This window comes from Saccostrea cucullata, unplaced genomic scaffold (genome assembly GCF_032062105.1).
Source record: "Saccostrea cucullata isolate Sc308-1 unplaced genomic scaffold, CSIRO_AGI_Scuc_v1 ctg268, whole genome shotgun sequence".
In the NCBI taxonomy this organism is placed as follows: Eukaryota; Metazoa; Mollusca; class Bivalvia; order Ostreida; family Ostreidae; genus Saccostrea; species Saccostrea cuccullata.
Genome location: NW_026935288.1, coordinates 149,960 through 177,255, shown reverse-complemented (window position 1 = coordinate 177,255; position 27,296 = coordinate 149,960). Strand labels below are relative to the sequence as shown.

At 32.0% G+C, this 27,296-nt stretch overlaps 4 protein-coding genes across 4 annotated transcripts; 2 read left to right on the top strand and 2 right to left on the bottom strand.

Moving 5' to 3' along the window:
- LOC134242394 (allograft inflammatory factor 1-like) lies at positions 1-3,008 on the top strand. The gene is made up of 6 exons (XM_062724467.1): positions 1-159; positions 1,521-1,582; positions 1,707-1,773; positions 2,038-2,079; positions 2,326-2,488; positions 2,742-3,008. Exons 1-6 carry the CDS (start codon positions 132-134, stop codon positions 2,824-2,826), a joined length of 447 nt encoding a protein of 148 aa, XP_062580451.1. The 5' UTR covers positions 1-131; the 3' UTR covers positions 2,827-3,008.
- Positions 3,009-5,772: 2,764 nt separating this feature from the next.
- LOC134242408 (putative nuclease HARBI1) lies at positions 5,773-17,826 on the top strand. Its single transcript, XM_062724477.1, has 5 exons — positions 5,773-5,985; positions 6,920-7,192; positions 7,298-7,487; positions 8,225-8,430; positions 17,650-17,826. Exons 1-4 carry the CDS (start codon positions 5,773-5,775, stop codon positions 8,428-8,430), a joined length of 882 nt encoding a protein of 293 aa, XP_062580461.1. The 3' UTR covers positions 17,650-17,826.
- A 2,949-nt stretch (positions 17,827-20,775) lies between these two features.
- On the bottom strand, positions 20,776-21,513 carry LOC134242365 (myb-related transcription factor, partner of profilin-like). Its single transcript, XM_062724427.1, has one exon. It carries the CDS (start codon positions 21,263-21,265, stop codon positions 20,795-20,797), a length of 471 nt encoding a protein of 156 aa, XP_062580411.1. The 5' UTR covers positions 21,266-21,513; the 3' UTR covers positions 20,776-20,794.
- A 2,074-nt stretch (positions 21,514-23,587) lies between these two features.
- Positions 23,588-25,976, bottom strand: LOC134242393 (uncharacterized). The gene is made up of 6 exons (XM_062724466.1): positions 25,897-25,976; positions 25,461-25,596; positions 25,094-25,215; positions 24,624-24,774; positions 24,280-24,428; positions 23,588-24,107 (listed from the first exon to the last, which is right to left on the bottom strand). Exons 1-6 carry the CDS (start codon positions 25,937-25,939, stop codon positions 23,623-23,625), a joined length of 1,086 nt encoding a protein of 361 aa, XP_062580450.1. The 5' UTR covers positions 25,940-25,976; the 3' UTR covers positions 23,588-23,622.
- Positions 25,977-27,296: the final 1,320 nt, after the last annotated feature.

Genomic DNA, 27,296 nt, shown 5'->3' with positions numbered 1-27,296 from the left:
AAGTTTAAGATACAACTGACTTAACATCGCTGACTGTGGACACTCGCTTGTTGAAAGACTTGTGGGAAGTCGACCGTCTTATTTCGGGCATTTGTGTATTGAGATTTGAGAAGAAGGAATAAATTGAGAAAATGCCGGTGGACTTTACCGATAAACAAGGTAAAGTCTTGTTTTATCTTTATACAAACTTCTCAATATACATGTAAGGCATTTAATTAAAGGCCAAACGTAATTTTTATTACTTGTATTTTTCTTTGTCAAATTTACTTTCGATAGACTTCATGAATTGTTCTGCCTGATTTTAGGTTTTTAAAATCATTTATGCATGCATATCCTTACTTGATCAAAGTGTTGATAGCGTATTAGGAAGGTAATGTATTTTTATTCTAGAGATTACAGGGAAATATTCTTTCTGTAAAACTTCCCCTAGCCCCCTGGATCATACATATACCGAATTACTTTTCCTAATTTTAGGTTAAAAATTCTATACATATCAGTTTAATACTAGTCAGTTTTCAACGTTCAAAATAGCATGTTAACACGGCATATTCCTAAATGACCTTATATATATGGACATAAAATAACTCCCTATAACGATATCTGTACGTAAGCTTGATACCATTTTTACACTAAATTTTAATTCTTTGCAAGTTTACAAACTTTTAGTTAATGGCACGCATTTACAAGATTTTGTAGTTTAAATTATACCAGTGTGCAATCAAGCTTCTATGTATGACAAGACCCCCTGGGCCAAAGTTAACCAGCGAAGCAATCAATTAAGATGTGGCCTAGTTCAGGGATGGTCTCGTTATGTGTAATAATAAGTTTATTTACTTCCATTTGGGGAAGTGTAGACAATGTCCATATTGAGAGAGAGAGAGAGAGAGAGAGAGAGAGAGAGAGTATTAAATTACTTCTAATTATAAAACTCCGGAGAGAATTATCATTTGCCTGTATAGGATGTATAAATCTTAAGATTAAACTATATCTCTAAGATAAGATCATTTGACAACTAGTTCCCGTTAATTATGCCACAGTGCGTTTGTAGTGACATAAAAATGTCTGGGTATCTAGGTCATGTCAAACATCAAAGTGTCCCAGAGCATGTGAATGTTTTTTAAACGACAAGCAGTTAAAAACCATTGTCTCCAATATCTATTTTATTGAGCGTTTGCACAACCTTTTCTAATATAATAGAAAAAAATCAACTAAAATATACTGAAAGATTATTAGTAAGGGATTTCCCCCTGACAGTTGCAGTTTGAAAGTTGGGGTAAGCTAATTTAGACTTTCCTATCATTAGCTATGAATGGGAGTCGACTGTTGTAATCCGGAAAACTTCATAAGTACCACTTACGTACATATGACAAAGCAATCATGTACCAAAGCTTCCTACTATAAAGTTATAATATAATCAAAACAAGGGAATGACTTAACGAGATAAATTTTATCATCAGAATATGCGTTTGCTCTCATTATTGGTCTTGAATGTGTTTTATTTATGTAATGAATAATTTTAGGAGGGAAGACATACGGACAACTAAGGAAGAAACAAGAGGATGCTCTGGACGAGATCAATAAGGTTTATATATAATTTCATAACAGTTACAAGTATTACTATATCATCGATTAATATCAAACTATAAAAATGTAGTGTTACAAAATGATCTGTTATAGTGTATTATAGCTAAAGATTTTTGTTTTAGGATTGTGTGGATGGTGGCGACTATAGCGATGTTGAAGATTTAGAGGAGAAATTAGTGGCATACAAAGGTTTGTATGGAGATTTATAGTCCCAGAGAGGGCATGTAATTGTGGAGGTAAAACTTTTGAATTAGAAATTGCTTTAAATGCGTGAGATAGTCAGAGATGAGAGCATGAACGAAGCTAAGTGCCAGATACATCAAGTAAACTCATTTAAATAAGCACAATTTTATGAAAACTAGCATTTTTCATTATTCTTAAAAAGCCCAAAGAAATCTTAATGAAACATAGAGGTGTGTCTATACATTATGTTGCATTTTTGTTTTGTTACAGCTAAGTTTATGGAATATGATCTGGACAACTCAGGAGATATAGGTAATTTATTAAGATTTGATCATTTTTATAATATCTATTTATTATAAAATCACTAAACCAAAATGATTTCTCCTTATTTTCTAAAGCGTTTACTGAAATTGTTACATGCAATGCTACAGTAAAACATAGTTTGCTATTAACATATTTTATCTGTTCTTCTCATAATTATATAATAATCATAATTTTGTTCTTTTATTTGTAATTTAAATCCTCAAAAATTATTTACCTTGAATTCTCCTTAAATAGACATAATGGAGTTGAAACAAATGATGGAAAAGCTAGGCCAAGCCAAGACCCACCTGGAATTAAAGAAAATGATAGCAGAAATCGACACCACTGACTCCGGCACAATAAATTACACAGAATTTCTCAGTATGATGCTTGGAAAGAAAAACTCCATCCTCAAAATGTAAGTGTAATTCCATCATTGTTTTATGCACAACTTAAAACTTTTTCTCTTTTCCATTGTCAAAATGTCCTTTGTTCTCAAATAGAACAAAAAAAAAAAAAACTCATCCCAAAGCCATGTTGCTATTTCAAGAAAATAGAATAAATATTAAAATAATAATCTTTAATTTGTAAAAAGTAGCAGAAATAATTATAAGTATACAATGCTTTAACATATTGCTCAAAATTTAAACAAAGTAATATCTCTGTTGTAGCATTTTGATGTTTGAAGAAAAAGGTAAAGAAAAAGAAAAACCAACAGGACTTCCCCCGAAAAAGTCCCTCGCAGATTTACCATGAACAATCAGGAATTTATACGAGCAGGTGCTGATAAAAGTGAATGGATAATTATGAACATATCACGAGAGAGAGAGAGAGAGAGAGAGAGAGAGAGAGAGAGAGAGAGAGAAATTTTGTACTGAATGATGGACATTACTTTGCATTTTTTTTACAATATAGTAAATGTTATATAAAAATTCAAACTTTGTGTTTATTATTTGTTTGTTATATATTATTTTAACATTTCCCCTTCCCCAAAACATACTTTTCAGAGAGTTTCCCATCACAGATGCTTCGTAATATGCAAAGTTTTCAATATGACGAATTAAACAAGACATTATATGTTCTACAATGTCAAAGATACTAATAAGTGACCTTGACAAGGAACGTACTTGGATGTATAGAAAATTCAAATGTTTAGGATTGATATAACGTCTTCATCTAATTCTCACTGAAAATCAAAACCCTCACAATGATCAACATTGCATGTCTATTCAGCTAAATTTTTAAGTGCAACAGACAAGATACTGATGCATGTGCAAATAATACTCACCCTAAATGAAATTAAAAGACAACTTTGTTTTAAATCCATGCCTTAATTGTACATAAACAAATTTAATAGATACTTCAATTTACATGCAAATCACATCATTTCCTTGAACTACTAAAATTAATTCTACTTGCTCTTAAGGTAAAATACACCATTGACACATGGACTAGTTTTGATTTTCCATCCCCTTTATTCCTGCAAAAGTTGGAGTTCGTATGATTAAAGAATTTTTTTGAAATTTTATGATGCCTGATTATGCTGTATATTTCTGAATTCTGATGAATCAAAATAAAAAAAATACCAGTCAAAGCTAAATATTTGTTAATGTTTTTTTAAAATCTTATCATTTTATATTTGTTTAAAGCTCCTGGTTTTGTATGCTCGTTTTTGTTTTGTGTAATAACATTTGATGCTATATATAATGATTTTAAATTATAACTATTTTGTCAAATTATCAATGGGAAGGATACATTGTAAAGTTCATGTAAGCTGCATATGACCTTGAATGCATCCAGTATCTAGTACACTTTCCTGTTTATACATAAATGAACACGGACATTTTGGACAAAGTTGTTACATCAATGACATAAAGATGACAATTACTTGAAGTAACATACTAAATTTTAACCATAAACATCATTGACATGATTCTTCGAACGTCCACAGCGTAAACACGATCTACATGCACTTGAAATCAACACGTGAATTACGTAACACTAAACCACTACAGAACTGATTATCAGATACCAGGTTCCTACTTCCTGTTATCTAAACTAAATTGTCAATACAATGACATATATGTATGTTAACAGTGAAATTTACAATTTTACACATTGATTTAATTTTTCTCAATGAAACTGTATGTGATTTCCTTTCCTGCAAAGTTTCGAAGAAATGGAGTTATTCTCTTATCAAACTTTTAAATTTTCTCTTTTTACTGAAGATTTTTTTTAAATTCGAGTTATCTTTCTCTGCTCTGTTATGTACACTATTACAACAACCGAGACGTTTAAGACATTTGGGTCTCAGATTTGTCCGCTTTGAAAAGTTCTGGATTTGCTCTAGACACTTAATATTAAGGAATGAGAGGTACACACCAATTCCGCAAAAACTTAGGCCACCATGAAATCTAATGATGATGGTCATTTAAGTATAACACAATTCATTTAAAAGCATGAAAACATATCTCTTGCTGTAGATTTTAAGATAAAAGGAAGTTTTCTCAGTTAAAACTTTATTTTCGTTTGATTTGATATATTCCACTGAACTCCAAATAAAGACAATCAGAGGCTGCTTTAAATTTGGAAGTTTAATAGAGAAAGACAATTGATGGCAAACTTATAACAAAACATTACGGCAAAAGTCATAACATTTAATTTCTTTAGCGTTATCTCTCCTTATTGATGTGGAATATTTTTATTAACTGCATATGAGTTTATGTCTTCCAGTTGATCAAAGGCTTGTTATACAATCTTTGCTAGTTTTCAATTTAAGATTTCGCAAATTCTACGGTTGATAAAAATATCTAGACTTATGAGCATGATTTGTGTTTTTTTAGTTTCACAATAATTATGTTTATTTATAAATAGTCACTTTAAAAACAATCAACGTACTTGAAATATAATCAGATTAAAATCACAAAATAACACGTGGTACATGTACTTGTGACAAAACTTACCTTGAAGTTCTTTCTTATGTCAATTCGATTTATTCCAGTAAATGTGAAATTAAAGACACCATAGACTGCCACATCTTACTGACTATAGACCACAAGGACCAACATGGTTGTATTTTAACTGACTTGTTTCATACCAATTTTCAGGCGTTTGTTCTTAAACAGAATTTGACTACGGAATGTCCTCTTTACCTGAGCAATTTACCAGGACTCCTGGGACCTTATTCACAAAGCCTCCGTATACTTACCGGACCCGTAAACTTTGCGGAAACGACCCGCAGTCGAAAAATTCTTATTCACAAAGCCTCCGTAAATACCGCATCCGTAAACGTTGCGGAAACTCTCCGTAAAACATACGTTTTTTTTACGGAAGGTTATGACTACCCGTAAAGATTCCGAAAATGAGCACTTGTTATAATATTTTCTAAGATTAATTGAAATTTTGTCTTTTTAAATGTAAATTCAAATATTCAAAAATGCAGCAACTTCATTTTTTTATGTGATTGAGATGAAAAACAGCTTGGAGCACAAAATATTTTAAAGTACACTGTAATAACATTTTAATGTTATCATTTGTATAGAGTTTCTTTTACTACGAAAAGTTTTAGAATATGCGATTCATATCAAATACAGTATGATTAGAATATGTTGTTCATATTCAATACAGTACAATACACTTACGACGAACACTCATGACGCCAATACAATTGTTACGTTATTTATGACGTCATATTGCACAGACATGGCGTTCCAGATAATGTTTCAGCGTTCTGTTTCAATAAGAAAAGACAGGGTTTTCCGAGATCGGTCACACCCCTTAGACATCTATGACGACACGGAATTGATTCGACGCTACAGAATGCCAAGATGGTGTATTCTTGAACTTATTGATACCTTGTCGAATGACTTAGAGCCTCCCACAATGAGGTCACACAGCATTCCTGCATCGCTGCAGGTATTTGCAGCGCTTCGGTTTTATGCTACGGGTTCATTTCAACAGGTATTTTTACTTCAAGAAACATTCATGTAGTGAGACATTTATATTTCTAAAATATTTAATTTGCTAATGTGTAGAAAATCCCATTTTTCAATTAAGTCAGTGATATATTAAGCATATATAAAGCGTTTCTTATAGACCCCTACCTTGTTATGACGGACAATTGCGATTCCTGAAAAATAATTAAAACTTACTATAATTGATAATTATTATTCCTAAATTCTTTTTTTTATATAAAAATTTAAAAAAGAAGCTCTATTTATTTTTTTTTTATTTAAAAAAAAAACAAAACAACTAAATATGCAAATGTTTGTATGATGTCATACTTTTCATTAGACAAAACCCCAAATAACGGTTGCAAAACTCTATCAAGTTTCTGTAACTAACAGCTGACTAAAAAACTTATTTATTAAATTTAGATATTTTGAAGCTCTTCACCTTTTTTACTTTATTTTTTTGGGTACGCTCCAAGAAATTGAATTAAATTCTTTTACAAATTAGTTATTTTAATTAAAATATAACATGAACACTGTACAAATCACTATACAGTGTATTTAGCAAAAAGCGACAAGCTCACAAAAATTTCATAGAAAATTCTTCACCGATCAATTGGCCTCTAAAATTAATTATATGACTAATAGCCTGGTCAGCGTCAACAAATTATATATATAGGACTATATATGTACATGTACATGTACAATACATAGACATGCATGATTATAATGTGGAAAACGATTAATTTTCTTCATACTAAAATAGAGTGCAGCTTTGTTTGCGATTTAGTCCATTGTGATCATATCGAAATTTAAATGTACATTATAACAGCATTGATTAAAATTTCTAAAATTCATTGATTACGCACATAACCCTATCCAACACTGTGCTCCAACAGGTTATTGGGGACATATCAGGAATAAGCCAACCCTCTGTGTCGAGGATTGTTAAAAAAACATCCAAAATTCTGGCTCAAAAAGTAGGAAATTATATAAAATTCCCAGCAACACCTACAGAACAATTGACAGTAAAGCAGGGCTTTTCCACGGAATTCAACATGCCCAACACTTTAGGCTGTGTTGATGGAACTCTCATTGCTATAAAGCCACCATCGGAAAGAGAAGATGCCTACGTATGCAGAAAGGGATACCATGCCATCAACGTCCAGAGGGTGTGTGACCACAGAAAGATGCTTACAAATATCGTGGTCCATTGGCCTGGCAGCACTCATGATGCTTATATTTGGAACAATTGTAAGCTGAGAGAATGGTTCTAGGGTCAGCCTTACGTTGGGCATCTCCTGGGGGATCAGGCATATGCTTTGCGCCAGTATCTTTTGACTCCATTAAGAAATCCTCAGACACAGGCTGACCGGGCTTTTAATGTAGCTCATAAAAAAGCACGACAAAGGATAGAAGACACTTTTGGTCGTTGGAAAAGTCGATGGCTCTGTATTCACAAATATGGTATGTTTCTTTAATATCTAGATGGAATTATTCAATGCCAATATTCTTTATTTTATTTTTTATAATGTAATTTTTTTCCCTTTTTTCAAATACATGTAAGGTAGCAACTAGCAAGACCAAGAAATTAGCAGCTTTTATTATTATACTCCGCGCTTCAAACGTGGGGTATATAACTATTTTATACTGATTAGGGTGTCCGTCTGTCAGTCCATCTATCTGTCTATGTCCGTCCGTCCGTTACAAACAGTACTCTATGGGATACCCATCTCTTATTCGCAATTTGTCAGCCATTATGCACCTCCTAGCTTACTTTTAGCACAACATGGACACCGCCATTCTTTCTGTAATAATTCAAAGCCCCCCCCCCTCCCCCGCCCCTGGAATTTGCAGATTTTAGAAATGTATGCACTAAAATTAAATGATACCGTAAGTATCCCCCTCTATAAAATGCATTAGACTTTTTTTCCAAGTACCGCATGTCTTTAAGAACAGTGGATGCCAAATAATTTTTTTAAAACATTATTGTCTTCATGAGGGAGCACTGATTTCAATCAATTTTAAATCATTTGAGAAATATCAAGCATTAATACTTTATACAAGGGAACTACAAGCCGGATTGAAAATCAATTAGAATTAATTGGTTGTTTTCAACGAGGTCCGCGCTGAACTTTTGACTGAACAGATGAAACATATGCTTTGTATTGTCAATCTTGCCAGCCAATATTTTTTTGGTCTAGGTGGACCCTTGACCGTTGCACTTCAGACTGCAGTGGATGTTATCACATCTACTGCAGTGCTTCATAACTTATGTGAAAAGCAAGGGTTCCCTGTTGAAATGCAGCAGGATAACGACGACAATGATACCGACGAAAGAGTGGACAACGATGTTCAGGATCGAAGTGGACAACAGATGAGGGCCATGATCATCAGAGATAGGTTTTAGGTAATACGTCTCTCACATATTTCAAATCTCTCTCTCTCTCTCTCTCTCTCTCGCTCTCTCAAATTGCAGAATGTGATAAAAAAATTATGTATTATCTAAAAAGAAGGTACGTTAAGCACCAAAATCCGCCTAGTCCCAAAATCTGGTTGTAATATTTATATAGGGTGTCTTGGATACCCCTGTTCTAAATCAATTTATTTTTTGAAAATATCTCAAACCGTTTTCCCTACACAACTCATTAAAAATGCAATGTTTTCTTAAGAAAATAACACTGACGACGTCATGACGTTCACATGGCGTTATCACATTTCAACGTAATGATTCCGGTACAGCGTAAAGAATTGTACATTTCTCAACCTAAAATATTATATTCTTTTAAATAAATTCATATTTAAATGTATTTTACTTTATTTTTTTTTAATTTAATCTGTTCTAAACCTTTCGGGTTTTTTTTTCTTTATATGAATTGATATTTACAATAACCGTGGGTCATTTAAGGAGATAATTTTCCTAGAAAACTATTTCTCCAAGAAAGCGTATTTATTGTAAGAATTTTTCCGCTCTCCATTTCCCTAAAATTCATGATATTTATTAAAATAATAAATTAAATTTTGAAATACATGTACCAGTATACCATACAATCATGCTTACCTTTTATTTACTTGTTATAGGTATATACATGTACGAGAATATACAATCATACATAATTACATGTATTTACGCTTGAAAGCGCAAGATGTGATTTTACTGCGTATAAAATCTTGACCGCAACATAATTATTATAGTTTTTATGCCAGTATTTTCCTGGAATTTTTTTCCTATTAAAGATTTATTTTTGCTTTAGCTAAGACATTATCTTTGCATTACTTTGTTTTGGTTTTATTACTACAATATAGTACTTTTTAACAGTATATAATCATTATTGATGTGAAGCTTACTTAATAAAGTTACATATTTTTTTTAAAAATAAAGAACCAACAAATATATTTATCTTACGTGTCTGAGAGAAAATATTCACAACAACGACAGCTATGTCACCCCCTGTCCTTTTGACAATTACGCATACTCTGTAGTTAGTATTTGTGGTAGTAGTGTCTGTTATTATGCTTCTGTAATAATGTACATTGCACATGTATTATTGTAACGTGAAGCGGTCACCCATCCAAGGGTTAAACAGGCTCGCCGTTGCTGAAAACCGGACACCCTAGTTAGGCATTATACGTTTCATATATACTGTCCGCTAACCCCCCCCCCCCCCCCCACTGCGCCTAGGGAATCTTCGACCCTAAGCTTAGCTAAGCATGAGTTCTCTCTGAGTGTCTGGACCTCTTCAGTACCGGAATAATGTCGTCCACGAATACAAAGTCCGTACCTGGACACAAAGTCCTTACCTTAGAGCTTGATGCTAGCTCTAAGACTTCCTAAAGCAAAGTCGCCAAACAGCAGAGTCACAACGCTGCCATCAATTTTGTACATTTCCTACGATTTTTAAATAGTTACGGTAAGCACTTATCATCAAACGGTTGCCAAAATATACCTGCATTTACATATATTTTCCTCCTTATACATGTGTACAAATGCATACACGTACGAGATATACTATACGATGAATTTATTTTTAGAAAGTTTAACAATTTAAAGAATGTCGATGTGTCTTACCGATCAATAAAAACCGGTGTAAAAGATTGCTGCAATTGAAACAAAATAATAAACATCTCAAAAATGTGAAAATGACTTAAGACAGTGGTGATAAAGGAGAAACAGATTTTGCTTAGCTCTCGGAATTAAGAGCATGCGCGGAACTAGAGGGGGGGGAAGTTTGGGGGGAGGGGTCAGGACCCCCTGGAATTAGGAAGGTTATTAAATTTATATACAAAAGCAAGAAAAAAGTTACCTTGGACCCCCCCCCCCCCCCTCGGAAAACGCAGACCCCCCTGTTAAACGCGAATTTCTACTAAATCGGTATGAAAAGTCAAAGGTTTGAAGAAGTAAAAGTCCTAATCCCCCCTCCCCCCCCCCCCCCCCCCCCCCCCCCCAACGAAATAGGTTTTTGAAGTTTGGGCGAGTTTAGGTTTTTTTTTGTTTTTTTTTCTCCTTGTCAAGAAATTTCTGGGTTGAAAGTTTTTTTGGGGACTGGGGGTGGACCCCCCCCCTTGGGAAAAATATCTGGATCCGCGCCTGAAGAGGTACATGGTAAATTACCTTAAGTCGCGGAAAATCAAAAAATATAATCGCGGAAAAGCAGTAAAACTTGTTTTGGAAACGCGAGATTTTTTTCGTGGAAAAGTTGTGTCGAATCGCGGAAAAGAGAAACGTTGTGAAAAGAATAGTGATAGACTCTACCATGCTGCAAAACATTCTCGCAGCTCTACATGTACATTAATAACGCACAACTTTGTTCGTGCAACTGCACATATAGTCAATTTTAACTTTGTGGTGTGGATTCAGAACTTTTAGGAGTCTTCTTGGGAAACTATGTAACAAGGTCACATCATAGAAGAGAACACCACCCCCCCACTACACCTCCCACTCCCCACCCCCCAAGACACTATATTTCTGAGACATGAAAACCGTTCCGTACAATCAATATATTCGTAGCATAGCTAAAACTAATGTTTTTTTTTTATCAAGTTTAATACAAAAAATATCTTTATTTTCATTTTTAACAGTCTGCCATATTTAAGGACCTTCTCTACACCAGTACAAAATGTTTTTTGGATATTGAGAAAAATATATTCTATAAAGGTGTTTGTAGTGAGCTTATTTATATGATTTTCAACATATGGTGCGTGGCATTTACCCCCAGGAAAAATAATCAAACACAACACAGTATCAGTGAAAAGAAATCACTGTCGTTTACTTCCATAGGGAAAATACATAAAAATAACATGTTCAATTAATTTATCTTGGCCTTTTAAAACATTTAGAATGCCTGAATTGATTTAAAATTGTGTAATAAACTGTGAATTTCTAATTTTAAGAATTTAGATCAAAGGGCAGATCACTCTAACTGCCAAAAAATACCATAGAATTAGTGTGCAGTGTAGAGAGGGTTCTTAATTTGATATATGTACATGTAATATGTATCATAACAGAATATAAGTCAACATCAATAAAACTCTTAGTTATTAATTAAGGGACGGCCGTTTATTTAATTTACGGTAGGGGTCATAATTTTCAGATTATGCACTTTTATACCGCTGTATGACAGAATGAGCTTTTCCAAGATGATTAGAGACCATTTTATTTCCCTGTAAATTTGACAAGCATAAAAATCAAAACTACGTAGTGTTTGGCACGGGTGTAGGTACCTCAAGTCAAGGTCAGATTATACTTCATTCCCTGAGGAGGATAGAATATTTATTTGCAATAATGGCTATATGCCTGTTTGTTTGTTTGTTTTTTGTTTTGAAAAACCTGCTACCCCCGTTCGAGAAGGAAATGTTCCTCCCTGTAAGAAGCTGTAAATCGATAATATTCCTCATAATTTTAGCGATTATAAAGCACGTTTTATTACTGACAATGCAATGTGATAAAAAAAGATTGAAAAAATCGCACTCTGAATTTTTTTTCTCTAGCAATAAAATAAATTTAGTTTATCGTGAAAATGGCAATCTGAGGTCGGCCTTTCGCTCATTTAGTCTGACAATCTTTTCTCTCCGATTGTTCTTGAAAAGATTTATAGAAGACACCACCCTCTTAAGTATACATTTTCTTTTAATATCGTCGATTAAAATTCAATTGTATTTACCGCTGTCTGTGTTCAAGTCGACGAAAGAAAATTCCGAATCCGATTTTACACAACTTTTTAGAACAATGACGCTAAAATGCTAAGTAAAATAAGGAAAGCAAGTCACGGGAAGGGACAAGGGGAGGGGGTGGGGGGATAGGTTAAGATTTTTTTTTTTTGGCAAGAACATGTTTATGAATCAATCCAAAAACTACGTTTCTGAATGTTACGTGTGGAATTATTTGAGATTATTATTCTGGTAAATTGTACAAAATAATAATAATAATAATAATAATAAAATTAAAAAAAAAAACCAAACTGTTCTTTCAAACGAAGGGGCCTACCTGCCCCCCCCCCATTTTATAATTAAATTACATTCTATACTTACAGTATAATGAACTTGTAACATGTATTATGCAATATGTACCACTAAATATATATAAAGGCATTGGTTTTTATTCACAATACCATTTTATGTAATACACTGAAAACAATGAAGCCCACTTATGTGATCTTTAATTCTTTATACAATCGGGTGTACGAGATATTGATATTTACAGCGACGATGACTATAGTTCTTACTTTGAAAACTTACCTTGAAAAAATAAATCTATCATATTTTCTTATGCTGGATTTCAGAACGTATTTCAGAAGGAACATGCAACAATTTATTTGTTAACAATTTTACAAACACTTTTTTAAATTTTAAATAAGTAGATCGATTGACTTTACTTAAACAACCAGACATCTCCATATTGATGGTGAAAACACATTTAACTTTCACGTCCACATAATCTCAGGATCTCTTCACAATTATAAATTGTCATATATCTTTCAAATTACTTTTCCTAAGGAATTTTGAAGTTCTAAATTAATATTATCAACAGCCACTTTTAAAAATAGAAAAAAACGTAAATTGTTTTACACGATCTATTGTGACGTCATCTATGAGTTTATTGCGTAATATTCATATTTGTATAATATTCATACACAGGAAAAATGTCCACATGTGTTAAACATATGTTTGGTTTCACATGTGTTCAACACATGTTTTATACATGTAATACATGTGTGTAAATAAACACATGTAAAATATGTGTTTCAGTTATATGTAAAACATATATAATATACACATGTTATACACCTGTGAGATAATATATATGTTAAACACATGTTTTTCACCACACATGTATAACACGTATTATATATATGTAATATATGTGTGCGAAAATACAGATGAATTATACATGTTTAATTTATATAAAATATATGTGTATTCATAAACACATATTATACACATGTTAAGATTTATCTCATATGTGTGTGTACATTTATTCAAAAGAATTTGTAAATGTTAGTAAAATTTTACTCATGTAAAGTTTTACTTTGTTTATCCCCCTCCCTTCACTTCTAAAAAAACTTTCACAATTGTTTTTTCTGTAATAATGCATTTATCAGACAAAATTGATAAAGAATGAATTCATTTTCTTTTCATTTTAAATCTTTTGGGCTTGGCTTACTTCTTGAGTAAAATTAAAATAATTCCGTATTTGTCTCCAGGCCGGTTTTGTCTTTTATTGGATGAAAATGTACGTCATTTTTGACGTCACTGCTGCAGCAGACGTGCTGGGTGTATTGGAAAGGTAAGTGATCTCCAAACAATTTTTAAAAGACTTTTAATTCATATTGTTTAAATATCATTTCATTATAGTTACAGGTGCGTATGAACTTTCTATATAAATGTAATACTCTTATCATTGTGACTTGTCATGCATTTCGTAAACCTAACGATAGTGATCTGTAATTAAGTAATTTTGGTGAAAAATGTTTCTGACTGAATGTAAGCACGGGCACTGGAAGTTAATGTAATATATAGTATGTGTATGTATAAAAAAGACCCTTCTTTTTTTATACATACACATACTATATTATTTATATTAACTTCCAGTGCCCGTGAATGTAAGCGGTTACATGTTAGGCTAAAGGCATTACTATTTTTTTATAATTTGTATACAGGTAAGTAATTTTGGATAAATTTGTTTCTGAATGAACGTAAACATTACATGTTAGGCTATTTTTTAAAGGCATTATTGGTTTTCCTTTTGTTACGTACTGATATGAAAGTGAAAGTAGAAACCTTGAAACCATTGTGACTGTCAGTTGGTGTTTATGTATGTTGAGATGGCTGTCAAGTCTATTCTTTCATCAACTTAATAACAAGTGTTTGTTTTATGGCCTATAGATGCATGCAGTAACTTGAGTTCAGTGTCACATTGCTGCGTCTAAAAAGCCCAAAGCTGACAAGACTGGCGATTGATCCTAAAGGTGATTTGACAGAAGATTGCATCTTCACAATATTAAAGGTAAAAATAAATACTACTTGCAATAAAAAATCAAAGTAAACATCTGTAATGACTCCTTCATGACAAAATATTTCTTGATACATTGTAATTTCTTTTTGTTCCTTTATAATTCTACATTTGTTGTTTGCACGACTTCATAAATAATAAGTCCAACTCAATATTACAATTATTTTATTCTATATTATAAAACAGTTTTAATCCAGTGCACTTTTAAAATATGGAAAGTATGAATAGAATTTGCTGGCTTTAAAAGCTATGAAACTGGTACATGTATATACGTACTGTAAATGACTTCAGGGGGAGGGGGGGGGGGTATTGAATTTTTGAATTTCAGTTAAAAATTAATAATAACAGTGACATCCAATTTTCAAGGTACAAGTACATGTGCATATATGTTGATTGTTGAAAGTACATCAGCTAGCTAATCCATTGGATATTTACATCTATTATGTACCGGTATTCATTACCTGACATTCATATGTGTTGATTGTTGAAAGTACATCAGCTAGCTAATCCATTGGATATTTACATCTATTATGTTCCGGTATTCATTACCTGACATTTATTATTTTTTCCAACACTAGAGAACATAGTTTCTGGTAAAATGTAAGATATTGATTAAGACTATTAAGAACCTACAAACATGTACTCTCTCTTTTTTGTAGTTGTAGTTTTGTAGTTTACTTAAGTTATGCTCAGAAGATATCTACTGCATGAATATTTGTTTTACAGGTTCAATATACAGCCAGCGTCTCATAAGAATAAATCCCAAGATCTAAGACATGCTTAAAAGCTTAATTGAAGGTAACTACACACTGTTAAATAAACTTTGTTATATTCTTCCCAACAACGTTTGGGATATCCTGGAATCACACTGTCTGTTTTTCTGCCTGTCTACTTCTCTGTAGTATTTTTTGTCCAAAAATAAAATATTTGTGTCAGAATCTTCTTAATTTTTGGCTATATGAATTAGTAATACTGTTTGAACATTCCAAATTTAATTGTCAAAATTAAAAAAAAAATGATTTTAATGACTTTATTATGAAGCATATCTTCCAACAGTGTAATTGTCTTGCAAATTACATCATAGGATTCCACAAAACACCTAGTATAGCATATATAACATTATTTTTATCTCTTATCATATCTCTGTTGGTGAATTGGGCATACATTTGTTTGCTGAACTTTAATATTACAACTGTACTTGTAGAATTGAATTTGTAATTAAAGAATTGTTTTATTTTTACTTTTGAAATTTTTGTAGAGACCATTCTGTGCCACAAAGAAATTGTTCAGGAAAGGGAGAAATGGTGGATTTGCATTTTGGGTACAGTTCAAAGAGAGTTCAAAATGGTCAAGCTCATGGAAGATCAGAGATAGAACAACTGAAGAAAACTGAAAGATACAGAAGGAAAAAGAACAAGAAATTATATGAAATAATTATGAAATTCGGAGGATGTACACAATTTTGTCTGCATTTGACCTGTAAAGATTTAATTCCCATTTTTATTTGTATGCTGTAATATCAAATAACTTGATTTTTCATAAATTTACAATAGAGAATACATGACAAATGTTATATGTGATATTTCAATTTTGCTTTGGACACTTTCATGTCAAATCATATAAATTATAAAAAAGAACATGGACTAATTATGTTATTCATTTGTACATGTATGCATATTTAACTATTTAATCATTTTGTGGAAATCTTATAATTGTACTCAACTTAGAATATGTAAAATATATGTATCGACAAATGCTACTGACTTGTTTGTATACTTTCCTGTTTAGAAAGTACACTGAAAAATAAGTTATTTCTCTTGATGAAAATAATATATCAAAAAAGTTTTGTAAGCATTTTAAGATATTAATTTTCAAATATTTAACCCATGAAGATAGATCATCGGAATATAATGGATTTTCATCTAAAGCAGAAATATCTGATTTTTAAATGTGTACAAGAATGTGTTTTTCCTTGTGATAAATATTGAAAGAGAACACATGTAACTATTTCATATGACTTACATATGCTGCCCTTTTCATATGATTCACATATGTGGACAGACATGAAAAAAGTATAAAAATGATAATAAGTACAACAGTAATATTATACACGTATAATTCACATATAAAGTTTAACATATATAAAACACATGTTTAACACATGTTTCATATGTATAAATATACAATGTGTTAATTTTTACACATGTTAAACACATGTGAAACATATGTTTAACATGTGTAAAAATAAACACCCTATGCATGTGTGCTCCTTTTATGTGTTTTACATGTGTAAAAAATATATGTTAAACACATGTTTAACATATGTTCAACACATGTGGACATTTTTCCTGTGTAGTCATTTCCAGGCGAGAAACAAACAATTATATCAGTTGCAAAACAAACATAAAAAGTGCAAAAAATCTTGCTTATTTGCACATTTTCTTATCTGCGTACTTTTACAATCTTTCTCTTTTTTATATTTTTTGTTTTTGGTGGTCATATGAACACTTTTACTTCTATCGTTAAGCATGCTGATCTAACGTTATCCCTATCGGTAATTTTCACCTGACGGGTGGCTTAAATATATTGTCTGCCTAATTTATTGTTCAGTCTATGTTCTTAATGATAATGATTAGATATAATTACTCATTTTGTAAACTTTTTATAAAATTTTACAGCAATTACGGTGCCTTAAATTAAAAAGTAAGTTCACATCAGATTTCTCAACTTGAAATCCGGAATAACATAAACTCAATTTTAACATTGGCCGCAGCAAACGCGATTCACAAGATGTTGTTAAATCGAAACATTGTTGCGTTATAAAAAAATATATGTAAGTTTCATGAATCGCGTTCATTGCGGCCAAAGTGAATTTTGCGATCAAATACATAAAAACTGCCATTTTTGGAGAATATATGGATACATGGTATGGTTTTGAAATTTACGTAGCGTTTGTGTGACGTTTTGGCGCCATTTTACATCCGTAATCAGATAGACCTGATCGTGTACAAAATATATCAACACTTTATTTCTGAAGATATCATTGTTTATTTTTGACGAATTTACTAGGCCGATGGTGGTAACAACCGTATTTTATTCTTTCTTTACATTTCTTTGTAGATTAAAAAGAAAACAGAGATAACTACGATGTCTAGAACTTATTGTTCATTTGTTTAATGCCTTTTTTCTGGAAAAATACATTGTATTTGCCAGAACTTTACAACTTACATATATGCTGTTCATAATGAATGGAACTTTTATGTTTTGTATGTACATGCAAATCAAAGAAAACAGTGGGTATAAGAATTAAAAGATTTATCAAGTGCAAATTAACATTGCTCATATTTGCATAAATGCACCATTGAACAGTTGAAATTCCGAAGCATTGCGTTCTGAATTATTACATGTGGCGGAAAATCCCCTAGCCCGCTCTTCCATCTCCAAGCGTCGACGCTCTATCTGAAGCCTGCCGAGTCTCTCTTTCTCCACATCTAGCCATTCCCTCTGAATCTTGATCAGTTCTCTCTGTAGTATCAAGCTACCAAAGAACAATCATTCAGTATACCCCAAAAGTCTACTAACGTATAGTTATGTCCAGACAGGTTTATCTTTTAAAAAGATGGCTGAGGTAGTGCTGTAACAGTATAAAACACAGAGGATCTCTGAACCAAATTTTAATTTGCTGAATCAGATTTTAAAAAAGACACATTGTTGCACGGGGGGGGGGGGGCACAATTCAGAATAATGAATCTATAAGAGTGTGCTTCACGTCGGCAATGGATGACTCTTTAACTCTTAACAACATTCTGTATTTTACCTTGCTTTCAATTTCGAGGTGAAAAATAAAAGGTCAGAAGAGCCAATGAGTACCTATACTTAAAAGATTTCCATTGTGTTACTAATTGTTTTTTACTCGTATAGCATCAATTCGGGCCTTTCAGTCTGGCGAGCTCGGAAAATATATCCGAGGTTGCCGCGATTTCCCTAGCTTTTGGAAAGATCCATGAAGGAAGATTAGAAAAACTATGTATTTATTACAATTTTAGAAATACAACTGTCATAGTCTTGGTTTTATAAAACCCGACTTACTGTTACTTTTTGTACATTTAAGTGCAAGTTAGACAATAAAACTCTAAACTTCCGATCGTACATTTATGTATGTTGATCTAGACTGGTATTGCCAGTGTCAATTTCAGAGCATCTATATTTGTATGACAAAACCAAATTGTTATCGTTCAGTGAGTCTATCTTAATTTAGTACTTTACCCAGAATTCCCGACCGTGACATCGAGCATGCGTATTCAGGAATATTAACTAACGTAGTTGCTAGCGCTCGAGAGCGCTAGTAAAAAGGTATGTATTCTAGTTTTAGAGCTAACTCAATAAAAGCGGAAATAGAGTTTCCCCAGAGATGTATGTAAGCCAATGAATGTCAGCAGTTTTGAGTGAGGGATCAAAAGTTTTACTGGTTTTAAATTAGAGCTAGAATACTTATTATTTAGAAGTTTTTGAACTTTTTCCCCGGTTTTTTTTTCTTTGATGAGTGAAATGGGGGGGGGGGTGGCTCCTTGCAAATCATATGCGGTTAAAAAAGTAAACTATAATAAAAACTGTAGTAAACTAATCGTTCAGTAAAAATTAGATGCATTTCAAATGTTTAAGTGTTACGAAATCTAAATATTTCTCCTAGTATACTAGTAAATTGTACCGCGCATACAATGACTTTTTTTCCTTTGATTTTTTAAATTTTCTTCCAGGCTTTTTTTGCAATTTGGGAACTTGCGCCCAGTGCATTTTACTTACTTTGTAAATAAATGAAGTTTTTTGAAAAGAACTATATATTTACTTCAGGGCACATAGGATTACTTCCTGGGGAATAAATTTATTTTTTAAACTACGAAAACTTAAAACATAAGATCTCATGTGTGATTTGCATTAATTACACTTTTATTGACTTCATCGCACAGGCACTTGTTTCTGTAATAATTTTTAACCCATTTTATAAAGAAATTATTATATTATGGGTTAAAAATATTCAAGAAACAAGTTGCTTCATTGCTATCGAAAATGGACGGGATTTCTTGGCATGCTACTCTGAAAAATGCAATCAAGGTGTTATTCAAATACTAGTATATAAAATCACCTCTCATCGGCCTCATATTAAGAAGGCCGCCTTTTCATTTTCTTCGCACAGAAAGCAGATTCTGGTGCTATTTCACTGATGCCTCCTTCCGTAGTCGTCTGTACCTCTTGTACTTCTTGTGGTGGACTCTCTCCAGAAACAGCTTTGCTTGGTGTCTGAGTGCATGGAATTTGGTACATGATAAACTTGATAATTTCTGGCTTGCTAATAACTCATGTCATAAAAAATTATATATATACATATTTTGTAGGAGGGAAATTCATAATAAGATCAATAGTTATGATCTGCATTTTTTTTCAATGAAGACTTCTAACGTGTTTAGACTACAGTAGTTTTAAGGGCATACTATCCCTATAATTGTAATTACAGTATCATCTCAGAATAAGTAACACAAATTAACCGTCAGTTGATACATATTTTTTCACACCCTCTCTAAGACGGGGGAAGTAACTAGAATTGTACATTCGGAAACGCGGAGAAAAAAAAATTAAAACACCGATATGTAACACTCAAATTCTGAATTATTATAATTATTTGTAATAAAGAGATTAGGCTATTATAATGATTTATGTAACCTATAGGTTGTGTAACCTTCCCCAGTATTATATAGTTTCCTTTTTTGACAGGTACAACCCCCCCCCCACCCCCACACACACACATACACACACACACCTTACATGTACATGTATATCTTGCCTCAGGCCAAAATAAAATTATAGTTTGTTTGGAATTGCCTCCCGCCTCATTGAAATGCCCCCTCCTGAAAAAATGTTATTGACCAAAAGTAGGAAGATTTTTTTTTTATTGAATCAATTTTTTTGCCCATTACATGTATCACATGCACCATACAAAACACAGAAATATAGTGTCAGATCTATGTAAAATTAGGGTTTTTTGTTGATGGTAGTTACTTATTTTAAAAGTCAGAAAATGTATTTACTGTTTACTGAGATTTTTATCAAAAATTTAAAATTTATCTTCAATTAAAAAAAAAAAAAATTTTCCTCCCTCCCTCCTGTGTCTTAAACCCTTCAGGCGGCAATTCCAAAACAAACAATTTTTTAAGGATGGCCTCAAATGAATTTTTTGAGAATATCGATAACATTTAAGGCTATATACATGTTAATAAAATTGTTGAAAGTCTTGAAACATATTGTTGAAAATTAAAGCAAATAAATGACGGATGAAATTAGGCTCACTTACAGGTGGAATCATGGTGTCTACATACGAGCTGAATCCAAAAATTCTCTCCTCTCCCATTACAGACACAATATCTTCTTCCATTGGGCTTAATGGTATAATCTCCAATTTTCCACTCCCCGTCTTACACCGTTCTTTCTGGACAGCAGAAGCTCTCTTCTTTGTGCCCCTCTTCACATCATCCCACTTCTTTTTAATTTCTTCGACAGTTCTTTTTGAGAATGAGACAGCATTTACAGATTCCAAAATTTCCACCCACGCTTGCTTTTTCTTTGCATTGTTGATCATGTCACTGAATTTTGAGTTGATAACATCTGAGCGTTCTTTAACTCCTTGAACTAATATTTCAAGTTCTTTTTCACTAAAGCGCGGTTTCTTTTTTCTATCTTCCATAATTTCAGCGTTAATTTGTCAGAATTTCAATGATGTCATTTTCTTAGTCATGACGTCACAATAGGTTCACGGGACAAAAGAAGTATAAAGAGAATCTATCTAAAACTATGTACAAATTATATGTTACGCCGAAAACGTTTATTATTTATTCATTATTTGTAAAATGTTGTTTATTCATTTATTACATATATGATTACCAGTTTCAATCGTGTATATTTAAAAAATAACCCCCCCACTCGACTACCCATTTACCCATTCACTAACTAATGATCACAAAAATATGAATAGTATCTTGATTTTAATTGTAATAAATAACCTTTAAAAAACTTTATATTTGTTCACTATAAAAATATATACACGTGATAAAATACTGTCTTATTCTTTTTTTTTTTCTTATAAAGTTATTACTCATTTAAGTTTTGATTCTATCCTGTTCTCATTTCATTTTTTTAATTTCGAGAATGCAACACATTTGATTAAAAAAATTAACAAAACACGCTCAAAACATTCAAGTTTTAATATGTTCGTAACTCTTTTTCTTCAATGCAAGTGCTCGTTCAGCGTGTTTCACTTGCGGAAACTTTCCGTAAATTTCGCAAAGTTTACGGAAGCTTCGTGAATACGCCGTAAACCATCCGCAATATTTCCGTAAACTTTCCGCAATCCCTCCGTAAACGCTCCGCGACTGCGGAAATTACGGAGGCTTTGTGAATAAGGTCCCTGGCGGGTGTGACTGGTCAACAGTGAATGCTTACTCCTCCTTGTCATGTTATCAAACCTATGGTTTTTAAAGGGGTTTATATTCATGCCCTCTTTACAGTTTTGTATTGTTTATATATATATACTAGTATTTTTTGATCGATCACTTTTCATTATCTATATACTTTTTATTGCAAAACACCGAACTCAATCACTTTCTCTCTCCTGGCAAATAATTACTGTACTAGCATTTATGTTCCAGAGGTATCAATAAACTAGGAAATGTTTTTGATTAAAATATATTTATAAAAAGGATATGACTTTAGTTTGATGTAAAATTTAAAAATTGTGACCTTCATCTTACACAGCTGCACTTTCTGTACTATGTAAAATATCTCCAAGCTATTTTTAGTGACATCTTTTATTTCAATAGCATTGACAAAAGTATCACTGAAACGATACTCCAAAATCTTCATTGCATAATTTATGACAATCAATTATAAAAAATTGTACGTTAATCTCATGTCCAAACAGAACTAAAACAAAAAAACCTCTGGAATGAAAAAAGCACACAAAAAATCCTGCAAGTAGTTTAGTTGAAAGTTTTTAAAGTAAATGTAGAGAAATACACCTGTCTTTATTCATTGTACAACGATGATAATACCAGAATATCAATGATGCAACTCAACATACGGTCGTTTGAAAACCATTCAAGTATCCCTATTAAGTTATGCCACTAAAGTATCAAACCATCGTTGAATATTGAATCATTATCTCTCATCGTCCTTGCAACTGATTTAAATTTACTACGATAAATACCATTACATATGAACAAAATGCTGTGATGGTTAGAAGCCTTGCATTCTGATTCAGATGTCTTTAGATCTTATATGTTAAGTCATTGAAAAGCAAAAATAGCAAGATTGGAAAAAAGTATATACCTTTTTATTATTATTTATGAGACATTCAAAAATAAGAAACAAATATATAAACAAATTGTAAGTATACATCTACATGAAAACTTGAAAAAGGGTCACACATTTTCAAGAAAATACGATTATTTAATAAAATATTTGCACCTTTTTTACGCTACAGGCGTATTTTATGGGGTTACATTTTTCTCGCTTTGGAGGGTATTTTGCAAAGTATGGAAAGCAAAATTGTTGCTTAAGATCACCAAGAAGGTAAGCATTAACAGCTATCAAAAGGACTGCATTATGATAATGCAGATTACATTTTACATTTCTTACCTATGTATTTATAAATCAAAACTTTCTATATATTTATTGCATCAGGAAAATTAGTTATTTCCATGAAAGTGCAAGCGACCGGTGTGACAAAAAAATTATATGTTTTTTAAAGTTTGAGAGACAATTAGATTTTGGAATCGCTGTTAAATAAGGAAAGTAAAAAAAAAGAATAGTTAACTTATTGAGGTGGATTTAAAACAAATTTTCTTCTTCAATACTTTTTTTTAAATACTTTTTGCAAACTAGTATTGTTTTTCATCATACAAACATGTAAATTTTACAAAATATAAGATAAAAAAATAACTATATACATTGTATTGGATTTCATAGTATATAATAGTTTCAAGTATTTTTTGTTTTCAAAATACTGAGGTAGAATCTATTTTAATCTGAAACAGTTTAGAACCATCACAATGGCGAAGGAACATGTTGCGATTCCAGTTCTACTCTACATTTACAGTAATTCCTGGGACAAAATCCTTGCTTACAAACTGCATTACACCACTCCGAACCACGTGACTGCAACTTAAATCTCAGGTCGACCGCTTCACACACAATCTTCCTCCGCACGGGATTACAATTACATGTACACGTCCGCTGTGGGCAGAATCCCTGGCGACAATTAATTTCACACCAGTCATCATATCCCTGTTTTAGGGACGGTGATAAGTCGTGAGTAAAAACAAAGCAATACCGGTCACACTTTGGGACGCTTGTTTTAGTACTTTTCACATTTTCTTCAGGTTGTATGGTGTTTAGAATGTCTGTATTTGGTCCATTTATGTCCATAAAGGAACTTGGAATGTTTTGCTTGCTTTGAGGGGTTGGATTCATTGTTGTTTGGGTCTCAGTTTTGTCTTCTAAATTACCAGAGGAGGGAAAATATGTCACTTCTGTACAAATAAAAGTAAAGTCAAAAGCCTGATGATCATGATCATAATTGTTTAATTCTTTTTATTTTGTATTATTTGGTATTTATTGTCATAAATTCAATACGATTTACCATGAGTCTTTTATAAATATGTCCTAGTTTTCTCTATTATTTTCTAATTTTTTTTTTCTTACCTAATTCTGACTTTGGCGATGAGCATGACAGAAAATCAGACATTGGTTTAACTGTGGCATCTACGTATTGCTGTAGATAGAAAGCGGCAGGCTGCCCACAATTTTCGTTTGCTGTTAAAACAAGACATGAGCGAACTGCGGAGGCAAACCTAAAATTTAAATGAGAGATTATTTGATACATGGCCTCAATGATAATCAAATTAAAATGATAATCTTAAAATGTTTCATAAATATGGGAAAAAAATTGAAATATTTCTTCAAGAGCTGTATAAATATTTTGAAAAAATAAAAAGATTACTTTTCAAATTATGTCTTATTATTACAAAAATATATAACATGCTTACCCACATAATTCTTTTGATATTCCTTTTAATTCCGAGAGATCAGACATTGGTAAAATGAAGTTTTGAATCAACGTCACTGCCTCAGTTGTACATTTCTTCATACTTCTATGTGAAGCTTCACTAAAGAGGCATTGAGCATGCTCAATATATCCTAGACAAGAGTAAAATAAAAAAAATCGTAAAATGATAAATTAAATGTTGATGTTTGTCCTCTTCATAATAATGATGTTCTCATTCAAGATATAAAGTTAACATTGAAAATGGTTTCCAGCATGCTGAAGCACAAACATTTATTATCATACATGTACTCTATGGCATGTATAAAAGTTATTTTTTGACAGCTATGTTGATTACTTTTATAGAAGTATGTCAATGCAAGAAACGTCATTTACACATAAAGGTTGATCAGCTGAAAAATGGATGAAAAGTCAAGCAAATCAGTTACTAGATTTATCGCTAGAAAAACGAACCTTGTTTCCCCTTGGTACAAAGAAAGGTGCTGGAGGATTTTGCAGTATCATAAAGAAGACGGTCTCCTGGATTGCATGCCGACATTTTACTTTCAGAACAACTGAATACTTTATGAAGTCCACTGAAATCAAATATATTCCATATATAAGCAAAGGTATGGACAAAATTTTGTATTTTTAAAAACAGTCTATTTATCATATACATCCATGCTTATACATGTAAATGCTCTTAAAACGTCAAACAATATTGTGATCGTTGTTCAGTAAACTCTTGGTAATAGATGTGATTGCAAAAGTTCGAGAGAAATAACATTATATTATTGTAAAATTTACATGTGAGAGCGCTTTTTAGATATGTTTTGCTTACCTGCACACGTTGTTGACTTTAAAAGATGGTGAAATATGCTTGGGAGTCGAGCTTGGAACTAAATCCCCCATGGTGGCAGTAAGAGGAGACCAGCATTTGTTAGCTGAGGTAATGTCACAAGTTTGACTGAGTACTCCTGTAATGACACAGAACCCTCTTCATAAAAAGTAAGTTAATACAATCAATGAAAAGGAACTAACATACATGGAATCTAGGTAAAGTACTTATTATATTCTCTTGATAATTTCTCTGTTTGTTCTAATTCAGTGAGATAAATCTATATTTTAACATTTAATTCAAATCATGCATTTGAAGACATTTTCTTAATGCTTCTTTTGGAAAAAAATAAAAAACAAATCATTGAGGTAATAAAAGACAGAAATTTATCATTGAGTTTCAAAATTATTTTAACATTTCTACAATGTATCATACATACCATTTGCAATACTGATACACAACAACGACGTTAATAAGAGCATTGGTTTTCCTGATTATGGACGAAAAAGAATGAGTTATCTTTCCTAATAGCTGTGAAAGTAGTAGTAAATTTTGACAATCGTTGATGGGGTTATGTCTTTTCTAGTAATGCCGTCTGAATGGCATTCCTTACGTTTTATTTGGAAAATCAGTGAAGCGTTCCTCATTACGTAAACAAAACATGACACACTTGGTTTGTTGTGGGTCGTGTTTTACATGCGTCCATCTGTCAAAGACGTTTCCTCGAGAAGGAGGTGAAATGTGTAAAGTACGTCAAAGAAGAAATATCGTGAAAATATTGTGAAAAAATTACATCTTTAAAATATATGTAATACTCAAGTCAGGCTTTTATGAAAATATATATCAATTAATTCGTAAATAAATAACAAACATGTAGGAGAAATTAATTGCCAGTGTTGATGAGTAATAAAAAGACTTCATTTCTTCCAATAAATATTTTGTCATTTATATTTATATAGATAATCGTTCGTGTTGATGCTTACGAGAAAGGCATAAGGCATAGGAAGGTCTATGATGTAATGTGTGGTAACAAATCAAACGATTGAGTGGTTGGACTCTCCACTCATTGACCTCAATTTTGATGAATTACCCAAAGTTTGAAAGAAATTAAAACTATCATGTTGAAAATTTTCACTTCAATGGGGAGAAAAAATTAAAGGAATAACACCAGGACAAAAATATTTCTTTTATTTTTTATTCACTTGTCATTATAACCTTTTAAAAAATCATTTCTGTGACAATTAATATAAATGTTTTGATTGTATATAGGAAAAAATGATGGTAATATACAATGATCGAACTGAAAAAATCTTAAAATTAAATACAGCATTTTTTTTCTTGAAAAAAAAAAAGGATGAAAAGGGAATAAAACACAGACCTCAGAAATTCTAGAGATGGGATCGGGGGTAATTGTAAATATTACATATTATCTGGTCTCACCCACCATATTATGTATTAATCAAGTGGACGGTACTACCTCAGTAAAATAAGTTAAGAAAAGGCCGAACAATTGGTATGGCACACATCAGCCAAAATACAACCCCAATTATAGGTTATAATTTGTTAAACTTCATTATAATGACCATCGAATTTTCTAAATAAACTACTGCAAAAGGGAATTGTTGAAATCCCTTGTTGCTTGTTGTTTTACGTAATTATGTTCCCCAAACGAAGTTGGGGAACATATTGTTTTTACTCTGTTTCTTATTATTATTATTATTTTTCTTCTTCTTCTTCTTCTTCCTGGGTACTTTTTTGTCCGGGAATGATCTCGTAAACTATACATCTGACTAAGGTGAAATGTTTTTAGGGTCAGTAGACATGTTATGTAGATTTGCG